The following is a 20,727-nucleotide window of genomic DNA, read 5'->3' as shown; positions in this document are numbered from 1 at the left end:
TGCTTCAGCCTTATCTTTAGCACTGATGTGCTGGGCTCCTCCATCATTGAGGATGGGGATATTTGTGGAGCCTCCTCCTCCTGTGAATTGTTTAATTGTCCTCCTCCATTCACAACTGGATGTGGTAGGACTGCAGAGCTTAGATCTGATCCATTGGTTGTGGGATTGCTTAGCTCTGTTTATCACTTGTTGCTTTGTTGTTTGGCACGCAAGTAGTTCTGAGTTGTAGCTTCACCAAGTTGACACCTCATTTTTCGATATGCCTGGTGCTGATCCTGGCATGCCCTCCTGTACTTTTCATTGAACCAGTGTTGAATCAAGCTCCTTAGACAGTACCTTCCAAACCCTGACCACAACCATGTAGAAGGACAAGGGCAGCAGACATATGGGAACACCACTACCTGGAAGCCACTCACCACCCTGACTTGGAAATATACCACCGTTCCTTCAGTGTCACTGGGTCAAAATCCTGGAACTCTTTCACTAACTGCAGTGTGGGTGTACCTACACTAGATGGACTTCAGGAGTTCAAGAAGGCAGCTCACCACCACCTTCTCAAGGGTAATTCGGAATGGACAACAAATGCTGGCCTAGCCAGTGATGCCCACATCCCATGAATGAATATTTATCTTTTAAAAATCCCCTGGCTTGGTGGTAATGGTAGAGTGGGGGATATGCTGGACCATGAAGTTACAGGTTGTGCTTGAGTACAATTCTGCTGCTGCTGCTGATGGCCCACAGCGCCTCATGGATGCCCAGTTTTGAGTTGCTAAATCTGTTCGAAATCCTTCCCATTTAGCACGGTGGTAGTGCCACAAAACAAGATGGAGGGTATCAACACCAGCTTCTGCACTGGGCCTATTCTCAGGCACAAGATGCTTGCAGACTCCTATTCCAGAAGCTTCATTAAAGTTTACATTGGGCCATTCTAGAGGAGCACCCAGCCTTCTCCAGAAATTACAATATCTTGCACCATTAGCACAGTGTCATCTGCATTGTCCAAAAATGGATTCAGCCAGTTCTTCCTGAAATGGAGAATGAGGAGGAAATGTAGTGGTGACAGAGGAAAAGACCACCAGAGTGTCAGAACAAGAGCCACAGCCTGTGAACTTGGCAACATTCCTAAGCAGAATCATGCCTAGGACTTGAGTCAAATATTTTCTGGAACCCTTCTTAAATTTGCCCCCACTAGACAGAAATGTTTTGTCCCCCCCACCCCGCTATAATGATAACCCAGGCTGCCAGTAGATGATGTGATTTATGGCAATCTTGGTGAATCTTTGATATGTATTCTTTATGGTTTAAACAACCCTTCTATATACAAAGACTCAAAACAGCATATTGTACTTTACCCATTTTCAAAGTGGTACCATGCTGTGCCCTGTGAGTTAAAGGTTGACAGCACCCTGGTGCCAAACCCAGACTCGGAAAGCATTGAGCAGTTAGCTATGTGTCTTCATGTTATCAGTTAATGGGACAAAGGTCTCCTGGTAGTGCCTACGTGTGAATCTCACTGGTCAAAACTCAGAGATACCTGCAGGCAATGGCATGGAGTAGCCCCCAACCTTTCAGCAGGTGTGTCTATAATATATTGCAAAAACAACTATGCATATTGAAGGGGCAGTCAGACAAGATCCTGTTTCCTCCGGACAAAGGTCACCATGAACCTGATGGGTGGAATAGCTTTCTTCTGATGCTGTGATGGCAGTGGATAAAGTTTGGTCGTCAAGAAGATAAGAATATTATGGAAAAGATCATTGGAGATCCAAACAAACCCAGGCATTTTAAGGAGGGGGTTGATTTTAAGGTGGAGTGCTGGATTGAGGCAGGCAGGAGCCTTTTGCAAACCAGGGTGCTATTCCATCAATAGGACTCCCTGATGGCATTTTAACTGAGCTCGGAGTGGGGGAAGCTCCAGCAACTGTACAGCCACACTCAAGCAGATTGGTAGCTGGTGGGAAGGATGAGCAGGTTCCCCAGGCAAAGCAGAAAATTTCCTTTGGGGGACCATGAGGAACAGAGGTGCTTCAACAGGCTATTCCAGGGAAGTCGTGCCCTTCCTGATTCTTTCCACCCACCTCTCTTCCTCCTCTGAAACCCTCTGCAATTTAGCCAGAAGCCGGAAGGTGGCCAAGGATTGCCCAGTCTACCCCAGCCAGAAGCCGCTCTAGAGCCTCCTCCCATCCCTCATGGATAGCAAGTGGGCAGGCAGCCCAGTTAAAATCGGCATGGCTTCCCACTATATCCGGCAAGCAGGAGATTTACTCCCTGGAGACGTTTCAGCTGGAAACTCTCTCCGAGTGAAAGTCCACATTCCTGATTATCTATTTAAGTGACTATCTATCACCTCACGAAAGATTGTCCAATAAATTTCAGAAATGCATTTTAAAAAAATGCTTGCTAGTTTACATTCAATTTGACAGGAGCCACTGTTGCTCTGTTGCCTTCTTTAAGTACTGCATTTAAAAATACACCATCGTGGGTAGAGGAAGCATGAGACAGGTAAAAAGGGTCATAAGAGTGATAGTGTTTTGGACGTGATGGTTTACAGACTCACACAATCCCAGAGTAATGCAAGCTCTTCTCAGCAGCAGCTTAGCAGGAAACACGTTTTCTTCTTTGGAAACACTCAATCTTCTGTAATGTACTGTCAGAAATAACCTGGGAATGCTGCAGATTTTTCTCACATATTTATTATTCCTTCAGATGCTACATAACTAAATCAAAATAGATTATGGGTGATATTGGTGTAGATCTATGGACTTAAAATGTGCCATGCCATGAGGTTAAACTTGGAGCTGCTGTCTCCCCTCACGGCAATGCCAGAGTTCTCTCTCCTTCCCTCCCTTTCCGTGACAACTCGCCCGTGATCCGAAGGAAAATAGAAAGACCCTTGAAGGGAGTGAAAAGTAAAGCTTTTCTTTAAACATAACCCGTGATACAATACATTTATAATCCTTGAGTCAAACAATTCCTATGGTGCACTCCACAGAAAGCGCATTTTATTCTCCCATCCCTTTGCCCTGGTGGTGTTCATATTATAAACTGAGACCGTTCCGCATTAGTTAAGTTTACTAAATTACTAGTAATCACAATTGCAAAACCTGTGTTAAAAAGCTTTACTTAGTTTTTCATTAACCTTCCGCATCTATTATCCAACAACGTAAGAATTGCTGTGGGATGACTTTATGAATTATTTCTTAATGGTTCAGGGTAGTAAACATGTATTGCAATGAAACACTAATTGGTGGGAGACTGTGGCACCTCAAGGAGATCAAAGGGCATGTTGTTTTATTTATGGCTGATGAAGGGTTGCTGTGTTGTGTAGGGCCATCGGACATTCCTGACATTCCGCATGTCTAATTTTTAACATTTATTGTAGATATTTATAACCGAGTGCAGATTCCAGCTCGGCAGGAATGCAGAGGCAAACAACAATTCTCTTAGGAACGAGGCTCAGTCAAGGAGAAACCTCTCCATGCAGAAGTGGTTTGAAGGGGTAGGATTAAAGGGAAAACGATGGTGTAGTTACAGTCAGAACTACTCTGTAAAAACAGCTTTATCTTTGAGCTTTAATGTTCCTTTGAGGGTTGTTCCCATAAAATTAATTTCCCATTTAAAATCTGAAAAATCTTCTTAAAAAAACAAAGCACAGGAAGGAAAACAAGGGAGTACACTAATAACGCAGCACGTTGGTGCACCAATTCTCTGTGTCTTGAAGTGGCACGTCCCAGAGTTTTCAGTTTGGATTTTGACATGGCATGTTGCCACTTTAACTGAGTTATCTAGTATTGGGGAAGGGGAGGGGTTCCAAGTAAAATGATGAAAGGAAAGCCAGAGGGAACACTTCCTTATGGATCTTTCACACTTGTAAAGAGCTCTCATACTTACTTATAAGAAAGCTCCATGATAAAATATTTATTGTCTCTTGTGTGTTTTGCCATCTGGTGGGGATGTCTTTAAAACACTTGACCCCCCCCCCCCCCAAAAAGATTTTAAAATTTATGTCAAAATCATTGAAGACTAAAAAGAAACATTGCAAAAATTTGTAACAGAACAAAGTTAAACCAAGTGACTAAAATGGCAGATTGTCAATGAAAGTTTTAAATGCAGACTAATGCTGGCTATTCCAGAACCGTGGTCTGCCTGAAAACTTAAAAGGTTGACTTTTAGGCTGATTGACTGAATTTTGAAATTTTGCTAGGTTCAGGGCTAATCGATGTCAATTGGCCCAACTGACACCCATTTGCCCCCGCGACTGGGAATCCCCCGTCAGCTCCCTCTGTCCTCCTACTTACTCGAGGAGGGTTTGCCCATCACTGGGAGACTGACCTCAGGCCTCTGCCACGATTAAATGGGCCCAGCCACCATGGCTCCTGCCACGACCGGCTGCATAAAATCTAGCCCAGTAATTCTGTTGCAAATGAACAAAAATCCTTCCTGATATTTTTACCAAAAATGTTGGTGTACAAAATAGGACCCAGTTTACATTGACTTTCACTAAAATAATTGACAGGAGGAATTTCAACCACCCGCTATGAATGAGAATTCCTAAACGCTTGCTTTGAAAGTTTCAAAGGAACAATGGATATGCTTTCCTCTTCAGGGTCATTCTTTTCTGAGGCAGATAATGCCACGGGGCATTATGCAGAGGAAGATAATGTTACAGTTGTAGACCATTTAAATCTGTACGTAGTTAAACCAGATGATGCTGTGGAGGGCCTTGTCTATTGCATTTTGAAAGTGCATCAAATTTGAGGGCTGTGTTCATAACTATACAACTGAAAGGCATCAAATGAGATTGCAATGTTCAAATCCACACTTCACTCCTTCATGATGCCTGTCCTATATAAATGCATATCGACTCTAGTCTGAAATAGGCAATATCATTAGGGTAAAGGGGCCTTTGAAAGCAAAACAATTAGAAAGGAAATGCGATCTGAAGATAAATCCTTGCATATCCTATACCACTGATCAAGTTTGTATCAGTCGATATCTGAAGCCTCCAAAAATCCTTCCAAAAATGGGGGTCGACTTATATGCGGAATGTGATCCGCCAGCGTGGGTGGTTGCCATTTTGAAATGTGGAAAATAAGATAACACTGGTAATTCATATTAAATTAATGTGGCATGGCTTATTGAATGAATTAATTGTGCAAGTATACCCTTAAGCAGAATGAAAGCATTCTCAAACCCATCAATTCATTGTCTTCAGCATCCAATGCAAAGAGTTCATTAGATTCATTCTGAGTCAATTTGGCTACGACATTGTTATAAGGATCCCAAACTGGATCAGATTTGGCACTTCTGCTTTCCGAATCACCCCTTCACAACAAATCACATTTCTCTCCACACATTGAATTGGATATTCCACGTTTTTTGGTCGACCTGATGACACTTGGTGCATTAACAGCATTCCACGATTTGAAACTGCACAAAACATCAGACAGGGCAGCATGCGTATTTCCACCCTTTGTGAAAATTTTTCTCCGTCAACCATCCAACTTTTCCATTCAACCCAAACATGATCCTTAACTGTTGAGGCAGACATCCAAAAGTTGAACTACAGACATTAGACCCCTGGTATAACTTCAGTGTGGATGTTATTTCTTCACAGGCAGCTCTTGATCTCGTTGGCTATATGGGATGTGAACATGTCCCACACTAATAAGCTGCGTTCTTTATAAAGGCCACCAGGATGCCTATTCCACACATGATCAATCTCTATCCTCATCCACCTCACCGTTGTCATAGACATGCATAAAAACTCCTGTAGGGAACTTGATATTCAGCATGGTTTTACGTTTAAAAATTACCATAGGCTTTTATTTGTTCCGTTGGCTGTGCAGGCTAGCACCATCATGAGTCATGTCTGTACAAGGGTTCGTGTCCTGTTATTTTCAGAAGAACTGTTTTTGAACCATTCCTCTCCACAGTTTGGTTGCTGGGCATATCGAGGTCTCTCGCTAGTCTGTGAGTGATCTTCTGTTGCAACACTTTTGTTCCATAAAGCAGTTGCTGGTCTGAAATGACTCAGTGTCTGATGTGGCCCACTTAAGCGCATATATACACATTACATTTCTGGTGATGACGTAATCATTCTTTTGATTTTCAAGGACCCATTCTGATGCATCCTTTTCACAATCAGCCCAATGGCTGGGCCCTGTTCTGATGGTGTATTTGGCCTTGTGCATCTCCTTCAGTGTGGATCCTTTCTCCTTCCATTCTTGCACCAGTTTTTCACTAACACCAAATTCCTTCACTGCAGCACAGTTATTTGACGAGTTAGTAAATGTTACGACTTTTAGCTTGAAAGCAGTTTCATATTCCATTTGTTTTGTTGGAGAACCTATTTCTATTTGTCACTTGCCATGCCATGCACAGTCTGCTCTGTGTGGGCGCATCTTAAACTCCCACCCATCTTCATTGCAACACAGCTTGTGTCGCCTGCATGATCCCATTTGCTGACTTACAGTATAAGGTAAGTAAACATGCATTTCTGATATGAAAAATTGAGGCTGACTGCTCATGCGAGTATAGCACTTTGTAGTTGAAGAGCTGAACTTATATGCTGAGTTTATGCAAAAGCATGCTTTTAGCACCGAAAACAGTGGGGCATCTTATATATTGGGTGACTTATACACCGCGACCTACGCTAAGTTAACAGTTGATTTGTATTTTGTTTACTTTAACCTCAAGCAGTAATCGTAACTCTGAACTTATCAGAAGCAAGTCTTTGTGACATTGAATTGTTGGGTCAGATTTCCCTTAACAAGTGAATGTATAAAAACATCATCTCAATATGTCTGATTTATTTTGTGCACCATAAGTCAACTGAAAGCTTAGGGGGATAGCTCCTTTGGAGAAACTTAGTAAAGAAAAGATGAAACCTTCCTTAAATTGAGGAGCAGGCAGGGAATTAAGGATGCTTTAGATATGCAAGCAATAGTTCTCACTTTACACTCTAGTTGTCACTTGGACCATTCTTACTGGCGTTCTTTTGATAACTAAAAGTGCTTTACTCAGAAATGTTTCAACATGCAGTTTCAATTGATTCCCACTTCTAGTGTGGATGCAGGGACAATCTCAACTCTGCTCTTAGTGAGGAATACTTCAGATTTTTCAAGCACTGGATTTGGGAGTCTTTCAAACTTCTAAAGTAATTATAAGGAGTATAATGTATTAGGATGTGGAGGAAGGAACCAGCAACCTTAAAGACTCAGCGTTGCACTATCCTTGGCTGTTCAGCGATTCAGATGGGATGAGTATTGCACCTAGTCTATCTTTCACACGTAGTGACAACCCCAGTCTATTCTTATTTCAGCTCCTTTGAGTACAAACCCATTTCCATCTGTTTCAGATGAAGTTACATTGTTTCATAGTTTGCCATTGTGAGATTTGAACTCTTGATACTCTTTTGAGTAAACCTGTTTCCATCTGTTTCAGATGAAGTTACATTGTTTCATAGTTTGCCATTGTGAGATTTGAACTCTTGATCTTGGGGTTACAAACCCAGTACCATAACCACTTGGCTATTTAGGCCAAGCCTATTCTTATTTCACCATCTCTCTTTTGCTGAACAGTGTGATTAGTATGATGATTTGAGAACATTTTCTCAGTCTTCCATGTTAATGTTACAATCCTATCATAATTAAGTGCATGCTTTAGTTGTAAGTGAGAACAGCTGTTACCAATTGGAGAAATGTTAGGGCGTTATTCTTAAGTACACGTAAGAACTGGTTTCCACCTGTGTGGAGGGAATGAATAGGGAGTCTGTACCTATGTTCTCTGGGTTTTGTGAATAAGCCTGTGGTAAAGACTGGCTGCAGCTTTTTCCTTTACTCAATGAATGAGCAATGGATTATAACACTGCAAGCCACTCACCATCCTGACTTGGAAATATTTCACCATTCCTTCACTGTCGCTGGGTCAAAATCCTGGAACTCCCTCCCTAACAGCACTGTGGGTGTACCTACACCACATGGACTGCAGCGGTTCAAAAAGGCAACTCACCACCACCTTCTCAAGCAATTAGGGATGGGCAATAAATGCTGGCCTAAGCAGTGATGCCCACATCCCATCAATGAGTAAAAATAATACTATCAAGGATTAATATGGCACAATTTTAAACAAAATTCTTTCATGTGGAATTATAAATTCTTTATGAAGGGCTAAATAAATGACATAGCAGGGAGTCCCACCACATACTTTATCCTTGTCATCTTCAGAGGAAATAAGCTTTAAAAAGCCATTTGTGTCAGTGCAGGTTGTTTCTTGTTAGGCCCTTTCTTTACAACCACTCCTCCAAACTGTGATTTTATCTATTATTGATGTTAAATTAATGGACCTCTAATTGTCTGTGTCAGTGTGTGCATGTAAAATTTAGCTAATTTTCCCCCTTCCGTTCCTGACCCATGAAGGCTGAGGTTGATTAGACCTTCACTGCTGGTCTAGCAGGAATTATCTAACTCGTCATTGACCGGGATAAATCTGAGCCCTTTTTTGATCTGTGCAGCTCAATACTGACAATAATGACCCGTGATCTGTATTATTAGTTGATGCTCTCTGTCACCTGCATTAAAGACCAGCCAAGGACTTTACAGGAACCGGTCCAAAGTTACTGCCAGCTTCTGACGAGCTCACTTCTATCCATTTTGCTGAGTTGTAAGTCAAAAGTCATTTCCCTCAGACATCTGAGAATCCCCGAACTGACTTTCAGCAGCAGAGCCCATTCCGATGATTCCTTCTCCCTGCCTCACCAGGGAGAACCTTCCAATCTCCATAAATCTCTTTAACCAGAGGATAGGCTTTCAGCAACAATTTGCCTGGTAGCTAACAGAGAACCACCTATTCCCTGCTGCTCGCTGGCTGCTGCTTTCCTCTCTCTCCCTCTTTTTCCCTTTCTCTGTGTTCAGGGGTCTTTTAGTCAGACTGTCTAAGTGGCTGTAAGTCTTCCATGTCAAAGCCAACTGCTCTGCCCTTTTTTCCATTCATTCATAGGATGTGGGCATCACTGGCTAGGCCAGCATTTATTGCCCATCCATAATTGCCCACGAGACGGCAGTGGTGAGCTGCCTTCTTGAATTGCTGCAGTACACCCACAGTGCTGTTGGGGAGGGAGTTCCAGAATTTTGACCCAGTGACAGCAAAGGAACAGTGATATATTTCCAAGTCAGGATGGTGAGTGGCTTGGAGGGGAACTTCCAGGTGGTGGTGTTCCCATGTGTCTGCTGCCCTTGTCCTTCCAGATGGTACCGGTCATAGTTGTGGAAGGTGCTGTCTCAGGATCCTTTGTGAGTTCCTGCAGTGCATCTAGTAGATTGTACACACTGCTGCCACTGTGGATCGGTGTTGGAGGGAGTGAATGTTTGTGGATGGGGTACCAATCAAGCGGGCTGCTTTGTCCTGGATAGTATTAAGCTTCTTAAGTATTTTTGGAGCTGCACTGATCCATCAAGTGGTGAGGATTTCATCACACTCCTGACTTGTGACTTGCAGATGGTGGATGGGCTTTGAGGAGTCAGGAGGTGAGTTACTCGCCGCAGGATTCCTAGCCTCTGGCCTGCTCTTGTAGCCACAGTATTTATATGGCTAGTCCAGTTCAGTTTCTGGTCAATGGTAATCCCGAGGATGTTGATAGTGGGGGATTCAGCGATGGTAATGCCATTGAACGTCAAGTAGCAATGGTTGGACTCTCTCTTGGACTCTCTTGGAGATGGTCATTGCCTGACAATTATGTGGTGTGAACGTTACTTGCCACTTATCAGCCCAAGCCTGAATATAGTTCAGGTCTTGCTGCATTTGGACATGGACTGCTTCAGTATCTGAGGAGTGATGAATGGTTCTGATCATTGTGGTATCATCAGCGAACATCCCCACTTCTGACCTTAGGATGGAAGGAAAGTCATTGATAGAGCAGCTGAAGATAGTCGGACCTAGGGCACTGCCCTGAGGAACTCAAGTGTTAAACCTGGTAAGTGGATTTCAATAGCACTTAACCTGGGCCACATTTCCCCACAGTAACCAGCTCACGTTGACGTATCGCCAGGTAGAACAAGCAGGTGGTCACATGCTCCTTTTCTTTAGCTTGAATTAAAGGAGACAATTTAAAATATAGCCATCTTATAAAATCACAAATTCTTAATACCGTCTCCCTGTGTACTTGCCTAAGGATTTTCAGAAAAAGCAAAATGTGGAATGATGGCAGGTATGGTGTTATTTTGCAGGATTATAAAACGAGTTTGCTTCATCATCAGTTACTACTCACTGTTAACTCTAACCCTAACCCACCATTCTAGACAGCCCTTTATCGGTTACTCCTGACTTAAGCTGCTTCTATTTACCAAGAGTGGGCTGAGCCAGAGTGACAGAGGGAGGGGACATACCTGCATTGAATTGAAAAGCCTGCTTTTCCTATGTACAGAAATCTCTGTTGCATCTGGGAGCCATGAGATGAAACGTGTCATTTTACACAAGGTGACTAGTTAGGGCACCATCTTTGCCGATTTATAACTGTAAGTGAGAATGATGTCTTACTGCAGTGACATTATATGTGCTATTTCACAGTTCTCTAGAAATTGTAGGTCATGTTGTGACCCTTGTGTCATGCAACTAAACTTAGTTCTTGTTGTATAAAAGGATAACTTGCATTTTAATACTTTCAGGAATTATAAGGCTAGACATTGAGGAGCACTTGTACTCTCAGTAGTTCCCAAAGCAATTTTACAAACTTCTAAACTATCACAAATTTTTCTTGGACAGCAATGTTCAGCCAACATTTACTACTATCAGTAACGTTTGGGCCTGAATTTTTTCCGCATCGGGCAGGCTCGGTGGGAACAGGTGGGGGTGGTCACGGAGCCCACTGCCACCCATGATCGGTTCTGCACCACCATTTTATGCGGGCGGGCCAATTAAGGCAGACCCAGCATAATATGCGAACGGTAGCGGTGAGCTCTACCTGTGCGGGCACTGGGAGGAGGGAGAGTTGGGTCCAGCGCTCTTTTGTACATGGGCGCGAAAAAGTGCTTCAATCTCCCTGAGGCACGGCCCCACATGCCGACTGTAAAATCCTGGCCCTAGTGTTTTTTCATTTACACTGTGGATCTAGTAGAACAAGAATTTACATACAGTATGAAAATCTTTAGGACATATTATTTATTATGGCCTTACAGAACTAACACAACTGATAGCTTATGATCACTGTAGGAGACCATTTCTCCCAAATATTGCAGTAGAAGATGCCAGCTTTGGTATGAAAGCAGTGTTGCCACCTGTCCAGTTTTACAGTGGATAGTCTGCTTTTTGGTGAAGGTGAGGAGCATATTTGAAGTTTGGGGACGGATCCAGAAAGTTCTGTTTTTTGCAAACTAGAGCTCCATCTTTTCCCCTTTCTCTCTTATTAATGTTGAGACATTCATTATGACGGTATTCATCAGGAGCAGCAAAGCAAACGGTGGCATGGAAACCTGCTTCCAGCTGCAGTATTCACCTTGTTCTCTCAGCTGCAGTGTTTTGGATTTGGAAAAAGGCAGCAACTGCAGGAAAGCGCAGAAAGGCACAGAATGGCATCATTAGATTTAAACAGTCAATCTCTGGCACAGCAAGTTGGGGAATTTGCACCACATTACAGGATTGCACCATTAATCTACTGTGTTACTGTTAACGGATTAGCAGAGAATTAGGTTAAACAGTGATTATGATTAAACAGGCTGCTGTTAGATGCAGATAGTAGTGAGACAGACTGATTAAAAGCTCTGTATGACAGATCGTTGATGATGAGAGCATCATTACATTATTTAAATCCATTCAACACTTGAATAGTGCTCCCTCATGAGGCAGGCTCTTTGACCCCTGGATGGGATACAAGAATCTGATTGGTGAGTCCTTTCTCACCTCAGTCTTCAATCTCTTTCTCTGTTAGTGCTGCCACGGTCAGTATTCCTCTCTCATTCTTTATAAACTCCAAATACACAATCCAGTTCACTCTTTCTCCTCCCTACATTTCTACTGTGACCAACAAATCAAAATCGACTATTTCAACTCAGCCTGCCCCAGAACCTCAAAACAGTCCAACACCTTATCTCCCTCAACCTCGCTTCTCCAATCATAAGCGCTCTAAAATCCAAGCATGGCATCACCTGATCACTACTTCCTGATCTACTTAATCTCTTTCATTATTTTTAACTCTGAAGATATCTTAGAAAATAGGCTTCGTCTATGCGCCTCTGTTTCTCAATGCACTTGCTGTGATGACTTTTGCTTAAAAGCTGGTTCAATGGAGTAGCTGTTTACAGAATGTTGATGCACTGTATTGCAAATGACTTGACTTTAACTTTAACCTTGCAGCCAAGGTATTTGATGTGGGCTGCCATATAAACAAACTAAGCTTGCTTTTCTTTTGTGTTTGTTCCAGGTTTACCAAACCCCTGACGTTTGCGGATTGTGTGGGCGATGAGCTCCCTTTAGGTTGGGAGGATGCCTATGATCCTCAAATTGGCATCTTCTACATTGACCACATCAACAGTAAGTGCTTTCCACAAAGCTGAACTTGTGATTTCCATGGCCCTCTCTCAGCAAGGCCATGAACTGTTCGATCCTCTAAGGGATGATATTAAGCATTTTTATCCTTGATGAAAATCACTCTGCAATAGCTTAATGTAAGAAAAATATAAAACCACTGGAGATACATTGCAGGTCCATTAGTATGAGTGCTGATAAAGGATCTACACCTGAAACATATCCCATCCTTTCTCTCTCCAAATGCTGTACTTCTAAACCCTTTTGATTTTTATTTCCGGTCTTTGGTGCTTGCAGCTTTTAATAAATCTGTTCAACTAAACAGGGTACTTTCAATATCCTCATTGGCTGCTGGAACTCTCATCCATGTCTTCATCAACTCCAGCCTTCATTTAGCCAATTCCTCTCATCGTCAATCTTATGAAGCCCATTTTCTCCAAACTCCAACTCGTGCAAAGTTCTGCTACCTGCTTTTGTTCTGACTTAAGTCCTGCTCACCTATCACTCATATCCTTATCAATCTGGACTGGTTCCTCAATTTTCTGCATATTGATTTCAGAATCCCCTGTAGCCATTTACAAATACCTCCCTGGCCTCTCCTTATTCTGCCTCTTCCATTCCTGTGTTTGAGCTGCTCTTCCAGTTGTTAATCCAATCTTCCAGATAGTGCATCTCCCTTCCTCTACTGCAATTCTGGCCATTACTCTATAGACCTATCTATCTTGATTCATAACATTACTTTCAAAAGCCTTCTCATAACTCACTGGACACAGCTTGGTTACATTCCTAACTGGTCCCCGCCTTCCTCCATTCTCTCCATGTTGTGAAGCACCTTGTGATGTTGTGCCACATTAGCATGAAATAAGTGTAAGTAGTTATCTCGTTCCCTTGCTGGAGTTATTACTGAAATGCCAGAGGGGTGAACATGTGATCTGCACCTAGACTTCCTGTTCACACTGTGTCCTCTACCCCCATTGCAACTCATGCAGCTGCCTGCTACAAGAGATGCCAGAAAGAGTTTATGGAAGTATAAAAGCTGAAAGGGATTTTTATTTACATTGACTAAATAAACAAAAAAGTGTAAACTTGCTCTTAAAATTATTCCACAATGTTGCAAGGTGCTCAAGCAGTCTTACTATGCCTTTGCTAAATCGATTACAACATACTGTCGTACCAGCGGAAAGAAGTCTCAATCCTAATCGACCTACCAAAGAAAGGATTACCAATAAAGGTGAACTATTTCTCCAGGAGGGGTAAAATGTAGAGCTGGAGCTAAAACTGGTCTGTTCTGGCATAGTAAGACTGCTTGAGCACCTTGCAACATTGTGGAATAATTTTAAAAGCAAGTTTATACTTTTTTGTTTACTTAGTTAACATAAATAAAAATCGCTTTCAGCTTTTATATTTCCATCATACTCTTTGCCATCTTTTTCAAAGTTCATAGATTGCAATTCTGTCACAGTGAGGGGATAAGTTTAAATGTTAGTATAATCAGCAAGTAATCACACTCATTGTTAGCATAAGCTTGTAAAATTATCTGCAGAATATGCATGTGGTACTTTTAAATTAATAAGGAAATTTTGTTAATTTGGATCAGGAGCTTCCAGTGTCCAAACAATGGACTACAGATGTGAATCTTTCAACTTGGTAGCATAGTGTGGTGGAGCATCAACACTGGCCTTTACAGTCCTCTGTTTAACTCTGCAAACAGCTTAGGCTGTAACCTTTACATTGAAAATGGATGCACTCTTCCAGCGACTCAGGTGTCACTAGCATCGGAGATGTACAGGTACAGACCAAGAGGACCCCACTTTCAATCCTGAGTCTGTGCTGATTAAATAATCCATTAGTCAGTGTTCTGATAGGAATGCTACAATTGTTATCAGTCTGACCTTCCCCCCACCTTCCCTTCAACCAGCAGAAACCTCCACTGCAGATCACTCTCTGAGGATCTCTAAGAAAAGTGTATGTGTACTAATGTTGGGTAAGGATAGGGTTAGGCTTGGTTGACATGAGTCCCCATGTCCAACACCAGCCTCCATCGCCGAGCCTGCCGAGAAGCTGTCAAGGTTCATGTATGAGAGGTCCAGGTGAGATACAAGAGAGCATCCATTACCAATGAAAACATATTCAGCAAGGTGTCAATGTGCTCAGGTGAGAAGGATAGAAAACTATGGATAAGAATTTAATTAAGAAGGACTATTTCCACTAGTGTGAATAGAAAAATATATATTTAACAATGTAAACCATGAATGATTGTATACCTCAGGACCAGATTGGAATAGGAAACACTTTAAAGTTAATACTCAGGATAAGGTAACAGTGGCTGAATCCTCAAGCATTCAACTAAAAATCTACAAAGGCCTTGTGGCTAATTAAAAAGCCTTTCTTACATGTGCTTAATCTTCCTCACTGTACTAGCTCATTCTCACATTCTCTTTCTTTGTCTCCACTTCCATTGTTCTTGGGGTTTTGCTCTCTCACTGTGCTGTGTTTATGTTCTTTCCTATCTCTTCTGTCTTCCCTTCAGTTGCATACATTAGGCATGACCCTGATCACTAAGTGTCTTTAAACCTGGTTGCCAGCTGGGATCTCTTCTTGAAAGTGGAAGCTTCCTCAAGGTCCCAATGCCTCACTCAACAGTGCATTCCTTGTGGAAACATTTGGCCAGTTGCGAATGGGAAAAATATGCATAGCAGTAATTTTCAAAATGCTGTGGTAATTTACTATGTGCCAGTGCGTGTGAGGTACATTAGGTGCTGTAGGCTCTGGGAGGCAGTCTCGTTTGTCACTGAAAGGTCCATAGTAGAAAGGAATGATAAAACTACGCTTTAGAAAGGGGGCCGATTTTGTGCTACACTGAACTGAAATCATCAACACTGAGCTCTGTTAAATGTTGTCGATTCCATGGGTTGAGTTTCTTAAGGTGCAGTTTTCATCTGCCATTTTTTTCTGTCAGATTAACAGACTTAATCCCACACATGACACCACAAGTGATTGACAACCAAGTTTTCCAGGCTCTATAAATTATAGTTGTTGCCAACCAGTTTCTTTTAAGAAAATGTTTGAAAATGATACTTATCTAAAGTGGAAAAGAAGCATTGTTTTGTTTCTCATAAGATCAAGGTGTATTTTAAAGTAGATGTGCTCATTTTAAAAGTTGATTATTCAATTTAGCCGCAGAGCTGTTCTGTTCTCATTATGACCTGATCAATTTGAATGTACTTCTGTAGCTGCTGACCAGTTTGAACTTTTGTTTAATTGAAAGTGGAGTAGTACTCTCGGTATGCTGCCAGGGTTGCTATTATCAACGTGGGTGGGCTGAGGAGACCGTGTCTGTATGTTTCTGTTCACCTGCGGTCTGACTTGAGTTTCACAGGCAGCTTATAGACAGAGGCACTTACACTGGCTTCACAATGACAGGCACAAGAGGCTCAAGGTCACACTTTTAACCGTTCCATTATAAGTCTTACATTTTTTTTGTACAATGGCTTTTGTTTTCCTCTAAGTCTTTTGGGGTGAACTCTGTATCTAAGCTGGAGAATGGAACAGATTTTCCAATTTTGTCATCAAGCACTCGCAGGTCAAGCTTTACTACAACTGGATGAAAAGTAAAGTTAGCTGTAGTCTACCTCAACATCCATTAGCCTCAATATCAGCCTATCTTCTTATTGCCAATTGAGGACTACATAGAGAAAGTTTTGTGCAGCGGGTTCACACCTAATAGATACTGCATTGAGAATATTTGAGACTATTTTAACTGTGACAACTGCAGCCAACAAAGAAATCATTTTCAATTTGGCCATCTAGGCTAGATTTAAGCACAAGTCTCACTTGTGAAAGAGCCATGTGCAAGCTATCCCAACATTTTTTTTTATTCATTCATTATTGCCCATCCCTAATTGCCCTTGACAAGGTGGTGGTGAGCTGCCTACAACTAAGTGGTTTTACAGGCCATGTCAGAGGACATTTTAAGAGTCAACCACATTGTTATGGGTCTGGAGTCACGTGTCGGCCAGACCAGGTAGGGACGACAGATTTCCTTCCGTAAAGGATAGTAGTGAACCAGATGGGTTTTTATAACAATCGACAATGGTTTCATGGTCATCATTAGACTTTTAATTCCAGACTTTTATTGAATTCAAATTCCACCATCTACTGTGGCAGATTCGAACCCGGGTCCCCAGTGCACTACCCTTGGTCTCTGGATTACTAGTCCAGCGACACTTTGCTGTTATATATATGTTAGATATATGTGGTGTGTAACATATATAATATTATATATGTTAAAATTTACATCAGGAAGGGAGTCAGAACCAGAAGACAGCAGGTTACTGAAGCTGCTCACCCTGTTGGGCTCTACCTTAGAATGATAGTCATTTTCACCCTGTTGTAGTCGGAACCATTGGGTTAAATGTACCAATTTCTAGTTTTTTTCAATTCATTTACAGAGCATAGGCATTAAAGGCATTTATTTTCCATCCCTACCTGAACTGCTGCAGCCTGTGTGGATTACCTCTTCCCATAGCAGTTTGATACAACTGCATGCTGCGCCATTTCAGAGGGCAGCTAAAAGTCAACCACAATGCTGTGGATTGGATGTCACTTATAGGCTAGACTTGGTAAGGATAGCAGATTTCCTTCCTTAAAAGAGATTAGTAGAATGTTTGAACTTTTATGATCTGTTAGTTTCATGGTCACCATTACCAAAGCTAGCTTTTTGTTCCAGATCGATTTATTTAACTATTTTGATGGGATTTGAACTCACGTCTCAGAATCACAGAAATATTACAGCACAGAAGGAGGCCATTCGGTCCATCGTGCCTGCACCAGCTCTCCGAATGAGCAGTTCACTTAATGCCATTCTCCTACCTTCTCCTCGTAACCCTGCACATTCTTCCTTTTCAGATACCAGTCTAATTCCCTTTTGAATGCCTTGGTTGAACCTGTCTTCACCACTGTCTCAGGCAGTGCATTCCAGACCTTAACCACCCACTGTGTGAAAAATTTATTCCTTGTGTCGCTATTGCTTCTTTTACCACTTACTTTAAATCTGTGCACTCTCGTTCTCGATCCTTTCACGAGTGGGAACAGTTTCTCCCTATCTACTCTGTCCAGACTCCTCATGATTTTGAATACCTCTATCAAATCTCCTCTCAGCCTTCTTTTCTCCAAGGAAAACAGTCCTAACTGCTCCAATCTATCTTCATAATGGAAGTCCCTCATCCTGAAACCATTCTCGTGAATCTTTTCTGCACTCTGTCCAGATTACTGGACTAGTCTTTATGTTACCATAATCCTAGTTGTGCAGGTGTGTGTTTCATAATGTGAGGGAGAGTTAACCACAATGATTAGTAGTACTTGTGTGGCATACCAGCCAAACAATTGTGTAATAGAGTTATTACTAGGCTTATTTAGTGTATTAATGCCAATAGATCAGAATCAGACTTAAGACTATTTGCTTTAATGTCATCACATACACTTCGGTAATACTTATAATTCACTGCCTCAATTTTCTTCCACAGTTAGCACAATCCAACTTTCGAAGGACCAAACCTATAATCGTGCTATTTAACATGCCCAAAGTATGACTATAAAGTTTCACATAAGCATCATTTAGGTGTGCTTCAAATCTAGATGACAACTCACGAGGAAGATTCAAGAAATTCTCCCAAAATACAATATAAACAATCTACTTAAAGGTATTTTTGTCCAGTGTGTTTGCTTGGGAAACCACAGTGTGCTAAGTCACCAAGATGTGCTGTTAGTTTGTACAAATACTTCATTGTCAAGAGTTATTGGAGACATCATCTCTGTTCGAGGTGTTTTTTCTCAGAGTGCTGGTCTTCCTGTTTTGACAGGCTGAAAGGTTCGCTAGGTGGAGTCTGAAGCATTGTTACCTAGAATTCTGCTTGATTGAATCACTAAGAATTGAGCTGCTTTTGAGAAGGTTCAAAGGCAGGTCAAGTGTAACATACCAGATGCCAACACAATAAAGGATGTTTTAATCCACCTGAAAGGAATGCGGATCATAGTACAATTTATTGAACCTTTCGATGTTTTCCAGAAGTTTTGCAGCCTTGGAGTTTTTTCCTTTTGTTTAATTTTTCGGTAATTTTCCCCCACATTATTCATTCCATCTGTGTCGTCGTCGTCCGCCCCTCCCCCGAATGCCAGCTCCATTGATTCTGAAGTGTATTAACTGTGCAATCCTGACATTGATTTGATCAATGATCTTCTAGTGCAAAGTTCAATCCTCTAGTATTGGAGATACTAGGCTTCTTTCAGCTCATAGGCACTAAACTTCTGGGACTCCTGTAAAGGCCTCGGTGAGTAAAAACACCATCTAATGGGGTTTTGAACCACAATGATTAAGATGGTCCCAGTTTCAACTCCTACTCTATGCTGTCCAAGTTATCTGAACTCAATTGCCTTCAGTGTCCCTGTTCCAAAAGCGGGGAGAAGAATTGACTGTGCATCCTGATCCTGAGTTTTATTTATTTGTGTGGATGCCCTGTGAATACAGGATTGGGCTGAACTGTATTAACCTCCATCATTGAATAACTTGTGAAACAGTATCAAATAAGGAATGGATACCTTTTTATCATTCATTTCTGGGATGTAGGCATCACTAGCTAGGCCAGCATTTATTGCCCATCCCTAATTGCCCTTGAGGGGGTGGTGGTGAGCTGCCTTCTTGAACCACAGTGTCCCTGTGGTGTGGGTACACCCACAGTGCTGGTAGGGAGAGAATTCCAGGATTTTGACCCGGCAACAGCAAAGGAGCGGCGATATATTTCCAAGTCAGGATGGTGGGTGGCTTGGAGCGGGACTTCCAGGTGGCGGTGTTCCCATGGTCTGCTGCCCTTGTCCTTCCAGATTTTAGCAGTCGTGGATTTGGAAGGTGCTTGGTGAGTTTTTGCAGTGCATCTGGTAGATGGTAGACACTGCTGCCACTGTGCATTGGTGGTGGGGGGAGCGTATTTTTGTGGAAGGGGTGTCAATCAAGTGGGCTGTTTTGCCCTGGATGGTGTCAAGCTTCTTGAATGTATTGCACTCATCCATCAAGTGGGGAGTATTTCATCACACTCCTGACTTGTGCCTTGTAGATGGTGAACAGGCATTGGGGAGTCAGGAAGTGAGTTACTTGCTGCAGGCTTCCTAGCCTCTGGCCTGCTCTTGTAGCCGCAGTATCTATATGGCTAGTCCACTTCAATTTCTGATCAATGGTAACCCCTAGGATGTTGATATTGGGGGATTCAGTGACAGTAATACCATTGAAGGTCAAGGAGCGTTGGTTAGATTCTCTCTTGTTGGAGATGGTCATTGCCTGGCGTTTGTGTGGCATGAATGCCACTTATCAGCCCAAGCCTGGATATTGTCCACATCATGCTGCATTTTGACATGGGGACTCCTTCAGTATCTGAGGAGTAGCAAATGGTGCTGAACATTGTGCAATCATCAGCGAACATCCCCACTTCTGACCTTATGATGGAAGGAAGGTCATTGATCAAGTAGCTGAAGATGGTTGGGCCTAGGACACTATCCCATGGAAGTCCTGCAGCGATGTTCTGGAACTGAGATGATTGACCTCCAACCACTGCAATCATCTTCCTTTGTGCTAGGTAGGACTCTAACCAGCGGAGAATTTTCCCCCGATTCCCAATGGCTCCAGTTTTACTAGGGCTCCTTGATGCCACACTTGGTCAAATGCTGTTTTGATGTCAAGGCCAGTCACTCTAACCTCACCTCTGGAGTTCAGCTCTTTTGTCCATGTTTGAACCAAGGCTGTAATGAGGTCAGGAGCTGAGTGGCCCTGGTGGAACCCAAACTGGGCGTCAGTGAGCAGGTTATTGCTAAGCAAGTGCCGCTTCATAGCACTGTTGAAGACCCCTTCCATCACTTTACTGATGATCGAAAGTATACTGATGAGGCGGTAATTGGCAGTGTTGGATTTGTCCTGCTTTTTGTGTACAGGACATACCTGGGCAATTTTCCACATTGATGGGTAGATGCCAGTGTTGTAGCTGTACTGGAACAGCTTGGCTAGGGGCAGGGCAAGATCTGGAGCAAAGCACAAGTCTTCAGTACTATTGCCAGAATATTTTCAGGGCCCGTAGCCTTTGCAATACCCAGTGACTTCAGCCATTTCTTGATAACACGTGGAGTGAATTGAATTGGCTAAAGGCTGGCATCTGTAATGCTGGG

The 20,727-nt window shown here is 42.4% G+C and overlaps 1 protein-coding gene across 2 annotated transcripts in view; it reads left to right on the top strand.

The window, feature by feature from the left end:
- Positions 1-20,727, top strand: part of LOC121277404 (protein WWC2-like) — a 251,113-nt gene that overhangs the window by 99,687 nt on the left and 130,699 nt on the right. For both annotated transcript variants that reach the window (XM_041186832.1, XM_041186831.1), the window contains exon 2: positions 12,416-12,525. In XM_041186832.1, the coding sequence (XP_041042766.1) occupies positions 12,416-12,525 (110 nt within the window). The remainder of the gene's footprint in view (positions 1-12,415; positions 12,526-20,727) is intronic.

Source organism: Carcharodon carcharias, chromosome 4 (assembly GCF_017639515.1).
Source record: "Carcharodon carcharias isolate sCarCar2 chromosome 4, sCarCar2.pri, whole genome shotgun sequence".
Lineage (NCBI taxonomy): Eukaryota > Metazoa > Chordata > Chondrichthyes > Lamniformes > Lamnidae > Carcharodon > Carcharodon carcharias.
Note: the sequence above shows the minus strand (reverse complement) of the source record. Positions and strands in the feature narration are given on the sequence as shown.